Consider the following 13,830-nt stretch of genomic DNA (forward strand, 5'->3'; position numbering starts at 1 on the left):
TAGGAATTGTTGTGTTTTTGTTTATCTAACTATGCCAGTTTTTTACTGATGGTACTGATGAAATTTCATTATTTGGATAGTTATTTGTGAGTCATTATTTACAGTTTCCATACAAAAGAAAGAAAAGAAAGGTGGTGAAACATCTAAAGTAAAAACAAAAATCATTTGACTTAAGCATACATTTGTTTGTCAGTACCAAACAGGCCTTCCTGTTTCCTCCACATTTCATTCACAGTATTCACTCCTGTTGTGATTGCAAGACAATTCCCAGCACGACAAACTATCTTGTTTTTCCTCAGGATTCGTGTTACCTTCAGTGGCATGTTTTCAAGTGCATTCTCTCTATCTTGTCTCCATGAGAAATGACCCTATCCATCACCACCTCTGCCTGTCAATCTCTCCCAGTTTGGCCCAGGAAATGAGAGCTTCAAATGGTTTCCTCCATTGATGATGAAGCACGCACGGCAGCTATGGCAGGTAATTAACTGAGAGGGAGGCACAGGAAGCACATTAGGCTCTGTGTACGTCGGCAATGCTTTGTTAGCTAGCAAATGTGTGGGGGGGGACTGAAAACCCATTTGAAGGGAAAAGATCTTTTGATACAAAATTTTCCACAACTCTGTGGCTCAGAATTAAGATTGGTAAAAACACACAGTGCTCTCAAGGTTACTGGGATGCATCATATCCAATTGAAATAGCAAGTCTGTGCTGTAAAGAGAGGGTCCCGGTGGTCAGAAGTTGGGGTCTGAAGATTATAATGCAACCTGGGCTTTAAACATCTCACGGCGACAGAATGGCAGAGATAAATCAAGTATAGTCTCAGTAGCACAGGACACTTCCTTTTCATATCACATCATATCCACTTCAAATCATTTCCTCGGCATCCCCTTCTTCTACTGACTAAAAATAAACCTTTCATCTGGTTTAAGAATGAAAAACAGTTTCTCCCTGAGAAATTATTTATGTCGCCCAAAAACGCCTCTGTAATACATCATTATTGTGGGGACAGAAGTATGTTGGGCTCCATTCAGGCTTAAAATGTTGTGTACTGTTTGTGTTGTTAATGATTTAAACTTGTTCTGCTGGATTAGAGGGTCAAATAATGACTTCAAATTTGACTGACTTTATCTTTATTGAATTATTCTTTTATAATTTTTTGAGTTGAAATGTCAGTAAAACAATATATCGGCGTTTGTTTTGTTTGGGATGTAATAGTAGGCATGGCTGGTATTTTTGCAGTGGTTTTTATTTAATTACTAAGGCTAATTAAGCTTATGCTGATTTTACTGAACACCTGGCTGCTTGTGATCGTGAGTGTGATCAAGACAGCACTCTTTACACTGCTTACACTGAGAAGGACACTTGGTGATATGGAGATGGCTTGATATTTAAACTTTATTTGAGTGGTTAGTTTTGTGAATCTAGTCCATGTCATGCCGTGTCATTGGTATTCGGCTAGTATGAGCCAATGTGTTTACATACTGTGTATTATTTCTCCCTATGTGTTCCTTCTTTCCTTTCATTCTGCCATTTTGAGCAAGCAGACATTAGTTAAAGGTGTGTAACTCCGTTAGTATCCTTCTACAACTACATATTCTGTGTGTCAAATACTGCTTTCAATGTACTTTAACTGAAGAATATTTATTTTACATTATATGCATTTTTGGGCCTATATGTAATCATTTTTAATTCTGGTCCATGTTAAATAAGTAAACCTTTAGCTGCGTAACATCCTTTGTTCTGTGTATTTTAGGTTGTATTTAAAGTATTTCTATTTATCTTTATTACCAATTCAGTCTAAACATTTATCAAAATTTTAAATAATCTAAAGCGTGTTTTTCTAATACCCTGTTGTCCTGTGCATATCTGATTGAATTTATATTGCTTCTGAATCCAAAATATCTATATCTTAAATTCATTTTACAACAAATGCAAAAGCATAATTCACTAAAATGTGTGAAATGTAGGGTTGCTGTGTTGTTTAACAATGTAATCTCAGAGCTTTGCAAATACACCCACATATCACAGCTGACAGAGGATGTTTTTGTTTTAAATTTTTAAAGGTTCCTTTCACCTTCTGGTATTTCTAACTGCATGTAAGAATATACAAATCACCACTGAATAGTATGAGTCAAATTATGTGTTTTGCACTCTTTTACGAGTAAATATAATCTCACAATGTACATATAATGCTATATTGTGAATATATATGATATATACTATGTATTATCTGTATCCGAAGTAAATACTGTCTAGTAAGTAATGTCTTTGTAACTCCGTAAGACTTGCACTAGTATTATTATTATTATCATCATGTCCTGCTTCACTTCAGGGTGTCAGCATGTCTCTTTTCCAATGTCACCAGACAAACTCTTTTATCACACATAAAGAACTTCTGGTTGTTCTCTGTGGACGAGTGTTTGCACTGAAGCTTAGATCACAAAGATGCTTTTTAAAAGCCTCCCCACCCCAAGGTTGTTTCCTCAGCTATGTTCTTATGGCTCATTTTGGATGCACAGTGCTGAACACTGCAGTGCTGGAGGTGTGGTTGAGTGTACCTGGATCTGCAGGGGGAGGTTGGCGCTGATGGTGTACAGCAGCGGTTTGGTGGGTTTCTCCCTGCACATCAGCACCAGTTCCAGGTCCATGTCCCCTTTGATCAGCAGGCCTTTGGCCACAAGACCGACACGTGTAACCCCGCACAGCACCGGTGTGCCGTCCAGCCTGAGGGTCAATGGATGAAAGCCAGCGTCAAAGTCTCTGACAGCAGCACAGAGGTGATAACACATAAAGGCCTGAGAATGGGTCCTCAGCTCTCACTACAGTGAACAGCTGGTCATATTTCTAAATGTAACTACTACATCTCATTATTTCACAACCATTAAAGTGTCACATGTCATATGAAAGATCATTGACTAATATAGTTCTTATCTTTATACTAGCCATGAACAGATTCCTTTCTAACGCATTACAAATGTAAAATCTATGTTTCATTAGTATGAGTTAGAGGAATTAACTGTGTATGTTCATCCTGGTAGTTATGTGAAGGTTAATTGCTCATGTTTTGTCCCAGCAAGAAATCTATATGTGACTGCCAGGATGGATCCCTCTCCAGCAAAGAAACTGTCTGCAGAATCACCTGAAAATAACAATGAGCCATTTATCTACAGAGGGGGCTTTTCTGCCACATTGAATCGCATGTTTCTACAGTAGCCCTGAACGGACAAACCAAACACCGGCTCTAGACAGGGCCTTTTATGTTTTTCACAATTTCGTGGTCACCGTAGAGTCTCTAAGAAACCTGGAAGTCTGAGCTGTATTCAAATGGTTACAATCTGAAATTTCACCACACTGGTCCTTCTTGATCTACTTCTACATATCATCAACAGTACATTCTTTTTCTGCCCTTGTTGTTGTTGTGAGATTGGTTTGTTTGTATGAAATCAGCACCCAACTGTATCTCTATAGAGATGCTTTCTTAATACAGAATAACTGGATGGATGTTCAGGCCACAATCCAAATGTTGAGAATTTATGACTGTTTGTTGAGCTTGTTTAATCATCCAATCATCACACGTACCCTCCCGATTGAAGATTTACAGCTGAACACATTTTTTATGAGGGAAACGATATGGCACTGTGCTAAAGAAAAGGCTGAAGATACAAAAATAAACTGGAATGAGCAATAAATCCACTTCATCTTGAACTCTGAAAACACGTCCAATTAGCAGTTTGGCACATAACTGAACTGTAGGAAAACATTGTGCGATGCTTAAAGCAGAATCAGTGCTTTTAATAATCACGGTATAAACAACAACAAAATACGAGCACATACAGGGGGACGTACTTTGTCTCAGTAGCGTCTTTCTCCACCATATTGTCCCCAGCCTCATCATTGGTGGAGGTCTTCCCTGAGGATTTGCTGAGGCCATCCATCCAATCAGAGACTTTCTTGAGGGCTCCCTCCACAGTGGACACCAGCGTCTGGACGGCCTCCAGCTCCTCTGGTGCCGGATAGATGCTGGCGTGCTTGGCCATGACATGGCGGTCGTCGTTTGCAAACGATCGGAACGACCTCTGGGTTCAGATGAAGGGAAAGAGAGACATTATGATTTTTATTTTAGCCATGTTTTCATTTCAGTATGAATCACACAGAGTGAGCTGTTGTAGGCGCAGAGTGAAGCTTGAGGTCATTTAGAGAGGAAACATGTCTGCTGATGTACCTAAATGGGCTTCTGTAGGAATCGAACCTGTGGCCTTTGCAGCTTGTGACCTTTGAGATGGTCTGTTTGCCTAATCATTATCATTAATCAGCATAAACGTCAGCCATAGGAACGTTCTTGATGGTTAGACAGTCAGTGAGCACCTACTGACTTAAGTAAAAAGAGCTTGATGGCTTTTTTTTATGTTAAAGTATCTGAAAACCTAATTTCAGATGAAGTACATACTAAAAATAGGGGGCGTGTCAGTTATAACTTAACGAGCAATTCACAAGTACTATTGAACTAAAACTGGCTTCTGAGGCTGTGAGGAGCTAAATGTTCACCAACAAATTGGCTATATATTACTGAATAAATGAATTCAATTTCATTGTCCATCTACCTGATGTAGTAGCTGTTACAGATGGGATGCAGGACACCCGTGTCCACCTATGTCCACACTACACAACTGCATTTTAGAAATGCTAATTTTGCATTAACACTAGCATTTCCAGGTTGTTTTCATAAGGACTTCAGAACAGACACAGCCCTGCTGACCAAATCATTTCTGGCGGCAAAGTTGCAGATTGCAACTATTTGTATAAAGTTGTTTATATTTAATTTCTGCCAATAGAGCCTCCTAAATGTTACACACTGGACCTTTAATGACAACACTACACACCTTTACTTTGTGCATCAACGTTTTGCAAATGTATGGTTTTTCCTGTACACAGTAAACTTCCAAACAGGCGTCTTTGGATTTATCCAGTCACTCTGTTAGAAAACGTATTGTTATTGTTATTGAGTAAGAAAAGTTTTAGTTTTAGTGTGAACAGAGGGCCAAAACAAAGAGATAATTATAAGTTTTTAAATTCAGCCAGCTTAATGTGGACATCTCTCTTCAGCCTCTTTTGGTCTGGGGTTGTTAATATTTATGGTTTGGGTCCCTTAGTTCCAATTAAGAGAAATTTAAATGCCACTGCACAATTTTAGACAATAGTGTTGTTTACATATTTATGTCAGCAGTTTGCGTTTGTCTCTTTCCTGTTTCAACATGACAATGCCAACATACACAAACCCAAACTTGGAAAACAAGAAAATGGTTTTCCCTGTTTGGTGTGGAAGAACTTGACCGTCCTGCAGTGCCCTGACCTCAGTCCTATGCAACACCTTTGGGATGAACCGGAAACATCAACTGTGAGCCAGACCTTATCACCAAACGTAAGTGTTGGACCTCACTAATGTTCTTGTGGCTGAATGGGAGCAAATTCAATTCAACTCAATTCCCTGCAGCAAGGTTTTGAGTGGAGGTGGTTCTAGAATCATATGTTCAACAATCACATATGGGTTATATCTTCAGGTGTCCACATACTTTATATATAGACAGTCCAAACTAGATTTCCACACACAATGCAATATATAACTTTATTTAGCAAGCTTTCTGTCTATCTAACTGTCAAGGTATGACACCCTCAGTATGCTCTGATGAAGGTCAGATAGGAAGCCAAAAGCTTGCTAAATAAAGTGATATATTGCATGGATCTAAGTGTATGGAAATCTTGACTGAGTTTGGACACACTGACGCTTTGAGCACCTTAGCAAAGATTTAGCCGGGTAGAGCGGTTGTCATAGCCAGTATAATTTACCTCACATGTCTGATATCTACTTTTCAAAGCATATTTCACACATCTCCAGCAGTTTTTTCTGCTATCAACCTGCACACTCGGTGACCATGGTGGTTTTAATGGTGCTCAATACTGAAGGATCAGAAAACTGGTTTTAAGGTGAAAAGAAAGATTATCATCATCAAAGCAGTGTTAGCTCTGGGTAATCACAGAGAAACTAATCAGAGTTTGCTTGCTTGCTGGGGGAAGCAGACGAAATCCAGAGAAAAATAGATTTCTTTGAACATTAACACACTGTTTTTAAATTCGACGCCTGGTGTTGTTTTCCTGAATTTCCTCCTCAGACATTCTGGCGCAAACGCTGGAGCTTGTTTTCGTGTCAGAAACGCTCTGCGCGATGACAGCAACACCTGAAGCAACCTGTGCTGCTGCCAATCTCTGCGTGGCCTAGATACAGCCGCCGTTACTTAACATTAACATTTATGACATGTACTTAGGGATAGAGCTCATCTCTCTGAGGGGGAGGAAAAAAAACGTCTGATGTGCAAAATTAGCTCTGTGCTCGTTTTTACAAGCCTGAGTGCGTCCGTCCGCCGGCTGAGCATCACGACAGGCTTTCAGTCCAAGGTCAAACTGCTATCTCTCTCAATCATCCCTTCCTCTTCAACTCCGATCCTCTCTTTTCTCCTTTTTCCTCTCCTCCCTCTCTCCCCGCCTGCAGTATGTAAGCACACCCTCATTACGGTGAGTTATTTATGATGGTGCTTTAATAATTCATGGCCACAAGACTCGGGGGCTTGTGCTGAAGTTGCGAGGGTCATTCATCACGACCTAGCTAATCTTTCGCTGAACTGCCGAGGGCACTCGAGGCGGTGTAGCGGCAAGTGTGGGCAGCGTCAACAACCATAACACACAAACGTAGACACAAACATTAACAAGATCTAAATGAAAGATTAAGACTTTCACAGCCTCAACATGGTTTCTGGATCCCAGCCCAGCCCAGCCCGCCATCAGGCCGCTTCCTTTTATTTGTTACCTACAAGACAGCTGGGAGTTCAGACTGGCATCGCAATTAGAGGATAATGACATTCACTGCTTTAATTAATTGCATTGCAGGGTTTGTCGGTGGATGCTATTTACTTAAATCTGACACACATATCAGAAACGATTCCTTTAACATTTTCTTTTCTCTATCATATCACTGGGGAGGATGACGTCTTGTCATGGTGTGAACCAAGCTTGGTTTATATTATATATGAAGGGTACAAAGCATCTGTGAAGGCAACAGATAACCACCACACAGAGATTATTATTTTCCTCATATATTTCTCTACAAAATACTGATCTCAATCTATGTGATAGGGAAAATATACACCATGATGTATAGAAAAAAAGGATGCCATTTGATCAAAAATATTTATTTAGTCTCTACAAGAAAATGTTAAACACCTTTTCTATCAAAAACTACTAGCGCTTAATATTTCACATTAAGGTAAATAATCACTGGCAATGACTGCTGCATTTGCTGAATATTCAACATTTTCTCCAAATGTGTTCAGGAACTTTAAATGAATTAACATGGTTCCAGTTTTGCTCTGGTTTTCCCTCAAAAGGAGTCCCTCCTGCTGAAAAAGTACTTTTTGATGGGTTAGAAGTATTTATTTAGTACAGTACATTCAGTGTACATGTGCTGTACTTTTTTCATTCATTTGTCAAACAAAAGGTTTCTTACACAACCACCATTTTAATACCCAAAACATCCAACTAATCTGACTAATCTGGACTAAAGAGTCCTAATCCTAAAACTGTTGATGGACTTTTGACTTATTTAGACTTTCCCTTTCCCTGTTTCTCCAAAGACGTATGTAGGTGCAGAACTTTTGGTGAATCTCTTGATGTTGAAGGGACAAATGCAAAGAGGGCTTTTGCGGTGAAGGAATTTCCCTTGCAGTGATTTAGAGTGGCTCAACAGTGCTGTCTGTGGTATTATTGCCATTTTGTTGTTGTTGTTAATTACTCTGTAAGGGGTACAGCAGAATAATGTCTCATCTCAGTACCTGCTTGCAGTGATCACCTGCACTTTCCTTCTCCATGCCTGCTGGGTCTGTGACCTTGTTAACTGGCCACTTTCAGATGACTTTATTAACTAACTGGTGACTTATTTCAACTGAAAGTCGCCAATTAACAGGGTCACTCATTAAACCGAAACACTGGTGAGCTGCGGGATGCAAACGGCACAGCTTTGGTGAATTGGAATGATTAGCGGACCAGTCTGCATTAGCTGCTACATCACTGCTGGGGTTTCCAGTTGGGAATTTCTTCGCTACGGACCTTTTCCTGTGTGTTTTTGTAATCCTGGGCTGTGAATTGAGGGATATTGCATTTTAGACAGTGCCTCTGCTGTGTCCGATCTCTTTGGCCCAGCCGCTCTGGAACGCTTCTCCGTCTTAAAAAACAAACACTGAACTTGACATCATGGTGTGACGTCACGTGCGGTTGTGGCGGTGGCTTGCCATCCCCTGCAGTTAGCTTGTCAATAGCACAGTATTTCATTGTCCTCAGACATTAAACCACCTGAGGAAACCTAATGTGTTTTTCTTGTTGATCATGGGAAAATCTAATTTTTACATAATTTACATTACATAGTGTACAAAAGTCACCATTTGGATATCAGTGCAGTATTCACATTGAGGACATTTAGGATTAATCACATTTACAGACAACTTTGAGATTAAATGACACAGGCCGTGTTGCTGTAGGCATTGCTCCAACTGTTTTCAATCAGTCTCCTCTTAGCTGACCGTCTGACAGAAGCTTGAAATCAAACTGGGTTGGGATATTTTTAAGACCTTGCACTGTGTCTCATTCATCAAAACTTCTCATTCAAATCCACGGGACATTGTTTGCGTTGTGTTGTTCCACACATGATGGTGAATGGGACTTCTGTGTTTCAACATGGGAAAAAAGGTGTGTCGGCACACCGCTTGTTACCCTGCTGCCTGAAACAGTCGAATATACCTTTGGTCTGACAAATAAATTCTTAAGCTGCCAGCACATCCCAAACTTAATCAGCTTAGGTGAGTAGACAAACAAAAGTGATGGTTTCAAAATGAACAAAACAGTTTGTTTAGCCTCAACGGTCAGGAATACACAATCACACTAGCAAATGATCAATCATTCTATGCTGCTTGTCTCAGGAAGAAATAGTTTACTTCCTGCTATATTTGTACCTCTTCTTACAAAGTTACTAGTCATTTCTGATTGCACTCACAAGGTAGCTGCCTGATGTGAACCCCAAGGAATGGCTGTATACCAGCATTCAACCATTTGATAACACAACATTTCTAACTTATTTTGGGGTCTATTTGTGGCTAAAAAACACACAACATGAACAAACGCCAGACATGCACAAGAGGCTCACCATGTCCAGGCAGTGGGGGGGTCGTGGGAGGGGTCTAGGTGAGGACCAGGGTCCCGTCACTCGGCCTCTTCATGCAGTCAAACTTCTCTCAGCTGTTGGCCTCTCGGTCAGTCTCACTGTAGGAAGAAAAAACCCAGTATTTCTCTATTGTACATAAACAGTCAGCGGACACACATTTATACATTTGTTGCCTTGGTAATATTGCTTTAACCTTTGTATTTGTTGCTTATAATGTGGGTGATCCAGGATTTAAAGCTTATTCTAAGCTGCTCTGAATAAACATCAGCTAAATGCTTAAAACGTGGGGCTGCATTATCAAGGCTAAAATGATAATCTCAAATGTCAGATTGACAACCATTGTGCTTCATATTTCACAACTATTAATCACAAACATCTCTGACATCTTTTATCAAGTCAAACCTTGAAAAATCTTCTTTTTTTTTAACAGAGATGATTCTGTGCATTGAAACATTGAAACAAGAAAGGGACAAACGCAAACTGCTAGCATAAAGTTATAAGTACAATGTTGTCTAAAATATCAGTTTATGCTGTATTACTACAATTTACCTTCACTGGATTTAAGAAGCCTTGCCCAAACCATAAAAAATTTATTTATTTAGTCGATAGTCTGTGGAGGATTTGCTATGTTTTATATCATTGTAAATTAGATATCTTTGGATTGAAGCAATTTCAAAACAACAGTGTGGACTCCGGGAACCTGCAACAGGCGTTTTCTTTTACTATTTCTGACATTTGTAGATTAAACAATTAATCAAAGAATATAAAATAGTCTACAGATTAGTCTGTAATGAAAATAATTGTTTTCAACAGCTTAAACGACTACTCCACAGGTCTAGCATTGCAATCCTATAACATTGACAGACAAAAAATGGAAAAAAAAGGATCCAAATCGATGCAGCAGAACCAGAGATATCTTTTTGATTCCAGTGCCTACATTACCTACAATGCCACTCGAGCGCTGACTGTAGCCTAGAGCCTCTAGATTGCAGCAGGATGAGTAGCAGACTACAGAAGTCTGGTGAGCTCACTTCTTTCTAACTCCATACCCCCAGATTATTTTAATCTTTCAGGCCCAACTGATGCTGACTCAAGTGACACCACTTGAGGACATTTATCAGACTTGACACAGCTCCCTCTGGAGACAGCTTTTTTTAACATATGCAGTAGTACTTCCCCGGGAACTTTCAGCAGAAAATCTGTGGATTTCTCCTTTAAAGGACCAGTGTGTAGGTTTTAGTGCTCTAGTGGTGAGATTTCAGATTACAACCAACTGCATCCCCTCAACTCAAAAAAAAAAGAGAAACTAACATGGCTGTGAAAAACACAAAAGGCCCTATCTGGAGCAAGCATAATCCATCATTTTTCCAATTATGTTTAACTGTTAGCAAAACTTCTTGATGCTCTCCCTCCTCTTGCTGCTGGAATAAATGTCCCTGTTTTAAAGTGGATCTGTAACCATGTGTCACATCACAGTGCAAGTCATGCAGCCATATTTATCTAAAAACTGCTCATGTTCTTCTGTGATGAGTTTTACTGAACAGATGCTTCATGTTTAATACAGGACATTTTTTTTTATCCTGATTAAAAATAAAACAGCGTTTTAACAATACACTCAGTTTTTTTACAGACCACTTTGATTCTGTTGCTGCTGTGAAATGGTTTTAATTCATTATTTGGCCACAGACACACACTAACACATTAATTAAATTACACAGAATATATTCTCACTATTAGATGCATTAGATGAAGCTGCTTTGCTTTGCCCACGCGGTCAAATGCTAATGAGATGTGAGCCTGAGCCTGTGGTGTAACCATGTGGTGCTGGTGGAGGAGAGAGCGGGTGGTGCTGCTGTATAACATCCCGGGGGAATTGGTGGGGTTGAGCTGAGCGTCAATTAGATTCTCCGTCACCTTGACCTTGTTTTCAATGACAGAGCACTGACGGTGTTCACTGCTGCAGCTCTGCCTTTATTCGCTGCCTATCTGTTCTGTTTGCACAATCATTTTAACCGTCCAGTAAAATAAACACACTGGGTGCAACTGTTCGAACAGAAATATTAAGAAAAAGGATGCTGATCAATACAGCAAAACAATTACTGGGCCAGCTGCTGAGATATCTGCCTTTCAAAGCCCCACGTTCCCACTTCTGCCCTGTTTTGGAACAAAAACTCCCCAAACAGCAAAACTTCATAACATTTACAACTGCACAATAATGGAGGACATTGCCACGTGTGAGAGACCAGGAACGCAACACATGAATGCTAACCAGCCTTATTCTCACACTGAAAGCAAGAGGAGAGCAAAGGCAGAGCTGTGTTTCTGCCACAGTATTCAGTTTGATCATTTTCTCTGATGAATAAATGTGACTTAAATGACTGTCAATGACAAGAAGCAGAGGAGGAAGAGGGCGATATATAGGAGAATACGCCAGTGTTAGTGACAAGTTTGGATACAAAATAATCCCTTCTTTGCATTGCTACCAGATCTGCATAGATTAGTCCAGATGTAGGCAGATGTAAAAAAAAAAACAACAACCCCACAATTACTGTGGTAGTACCACCTTTTTAAACCCATATACTGTGATGTATTTGAAGGATTTTATTTTTCAACTGCTTTTGCCAAGAAATGTGGCTAGGAGATCCTGTTGAAAATACAATTACTAAGGCAAAGATACTTTAAAAGAACTGTAATTATTTAATTAAACTTAGTCCCGCTAGTTGTATAGTCACCTGTAAATCACCAACAATACACTGACTGGGCTGACAACAAATCTGTAGTCCTATCCTCCATAAAATCATTTTCATTTTAAATAAACTTCAATAAATCCTCATTTTCTGTCTGAAACCATGCTTCAGGGACCAGTATGACGGATGTCCACAAAACATAGGACAGGAAATGTGTGTTCGCTTCCAGTTTTTCTGCTAGCAGTCCAGGTTGTTTGATTTTCAGGATGTCCATGATCATTCCCTAACCTTAACCACAAGTGCTTATTCCAACCCAAATCCAAACCCTCATCGATGCTTCTTTCACTCATCTGTGCTCCCCTGCGCTTAAAGAAGAACCTTAAATAAAATTAAAAGAGCATTCTGATCCATTCGGGTGTGCAGACTTTTTTTTTAACTTGTTGGACCTCGGGACACCCCAGCTCTCTCTTTTTGTTTAGTTTTTTCCTTCCATAAAATCTTTATGACAAGATACACAAGTGCTCAAACTTGCATTAGGATCTAAAATCTAACAGTCCCAAAACTTAGCTGTTATGTGCAAACAAACAAGACATAACCGACAGGGAGAGCAGGAGCAGCTTATACAGGAAGACATAATTACAGCCGGAGGAGACAGCAGCGTGGACATTGTGTGATGGAATTCCAGCGATTAAAAAAAACAACAAAAAAAAAAACAGTAAATACTGAAACACATCACCATCCATGGCTGCATATACCTGCATACAGTATTCTGCTGCACTTTTAATGAATTCCCCATGTGTGCTCATTTTCTAATAACCTTTCATCTCCCTGAAGAGGGGAGGTGATTAAACGAAGATAATTACGAATGCAGCAATGACTTTTTAAGGACGTTCACGGGGCTGCAGTAGCAGCAGATGGTGAGCTCAGCATGTGACGAAAAGACAATGCTGATTAAAAAAACAGGCCAGAGAGTGTGAACACGTAAGCAAGCATGTCTTTTTTTCACTCTAAATAAAAATAGACTGTCAACACAAGTCTCGAGAGTCGAACTGACGTGCCATTTAAAATAAATAAAAGCCAGTCTACAATGTAAACACTGGGTGCTTTTAATGCATCTGCTCTCTACGAGTTTATTTGCATATCCCTTAATCACAGTTACAGACTCAAAGGGCTTCACAACGCCCACATTATAGAAACAATAACTAAAAACGACACACTCCAACCTCAGATCCTCAGTGAGAACAAAAACCCTGCGAGAGCTTCTCATTTTATTTCACCCAACAGCAATTAACATCATTAAACTCCAGTCAAAGACAAATGTTTGCAACAATTAAGCCACGAGTGCAAAATTAGCTTAACTACAGTTTAGTGACGCGTTGCAAATGTAGTGCTTTATTGTGCACGGAGGACAAATGACCTTGGTTGGTTATGAAGACTGCTTCTTTATGACTGTATGGGGCCAGAGGTGGGCACCAACTCTTCTACGGATAAAAGGTTCTATCCCGTGAAGCAAGGCCCTAAGAGGGAGTGAGGGGTAAGGGGTCAATTCTAAGAAGGGCTTTAAAATGCAGCTTCCCATTATAACACAGCTGCACAGTGCATACTAGCATAACAGTAAGTCTACATTAAAATAAAAATGTGTTACAGCAGAATAACAAGTTATGGATAGGGAAGTTTGTTTCCTTTTTAAAAAAAAAGTTGTATTATGAAGCGGCTTGGTGCAAGATATGATGGGGGGGCTTTTACACATCTGCATGTAACATCTGCATGTATTATTAATGTTCATTAGTGTCTGTCTGTCTCTGTCTCTCTCTCTCTCTCTCTCACCCCAACTGGTCAAGGCAGATGACCACCCACCTAGAGCCGAAGGGTCTGTCCGAG

At 39.8% G+C, this 13,830-nt stretch overlaps 1 protein-coding gene across 1 annotated transcript in view; it reads right to left on the reverse strand.

Annotated features, from left to right (window-relative positions):
• LOC118325304 (spermatid perinuclear RNA-binding protein-like) overlaps positions 1–13,830 on the reverse strand; it is a 63,043-nt gene that overhangs the window by 29,735 nt on the left and 19,478 nt on the right. The window contains exons 2-4 of the mRNA XM_035657928.1: positions 9,245–9,360; positions 3,847–4,076; positions 2,559–2,724 (exon numbers count right to left, since the gene is read on the reverse strand). Coding sequence (XP_035513821.1) covers positions 2,559–2,724; positions 3,847–4,076; positions 9,245–9,247 — 399 coding nt within the window. The 5' untranslated portion in view covers positions 9,248–9,360. The remainder of the gene's footprint in view (positions 1–2,558; positions 2,725–3,846; positions 4,077–9,244; positions 9,361–13,830) is intronic.

The sequence above is a fragment of the Morone saxatilis genome, unplaced genomic scaffold (assembly GCF_004916995.1).
Source record: "Morone saxatilis isolate NCDOM2014 unplaced genomic scaffold, NCSU_SB_2.0 Contig16, whole genome shotgun sequence".
Taxonomy (NCBI): domain Eukaryota; kingdom Metazoa; phylum Chordata; class Actinopteri; family Moronidae; genus Morone; species Morone saxatilis.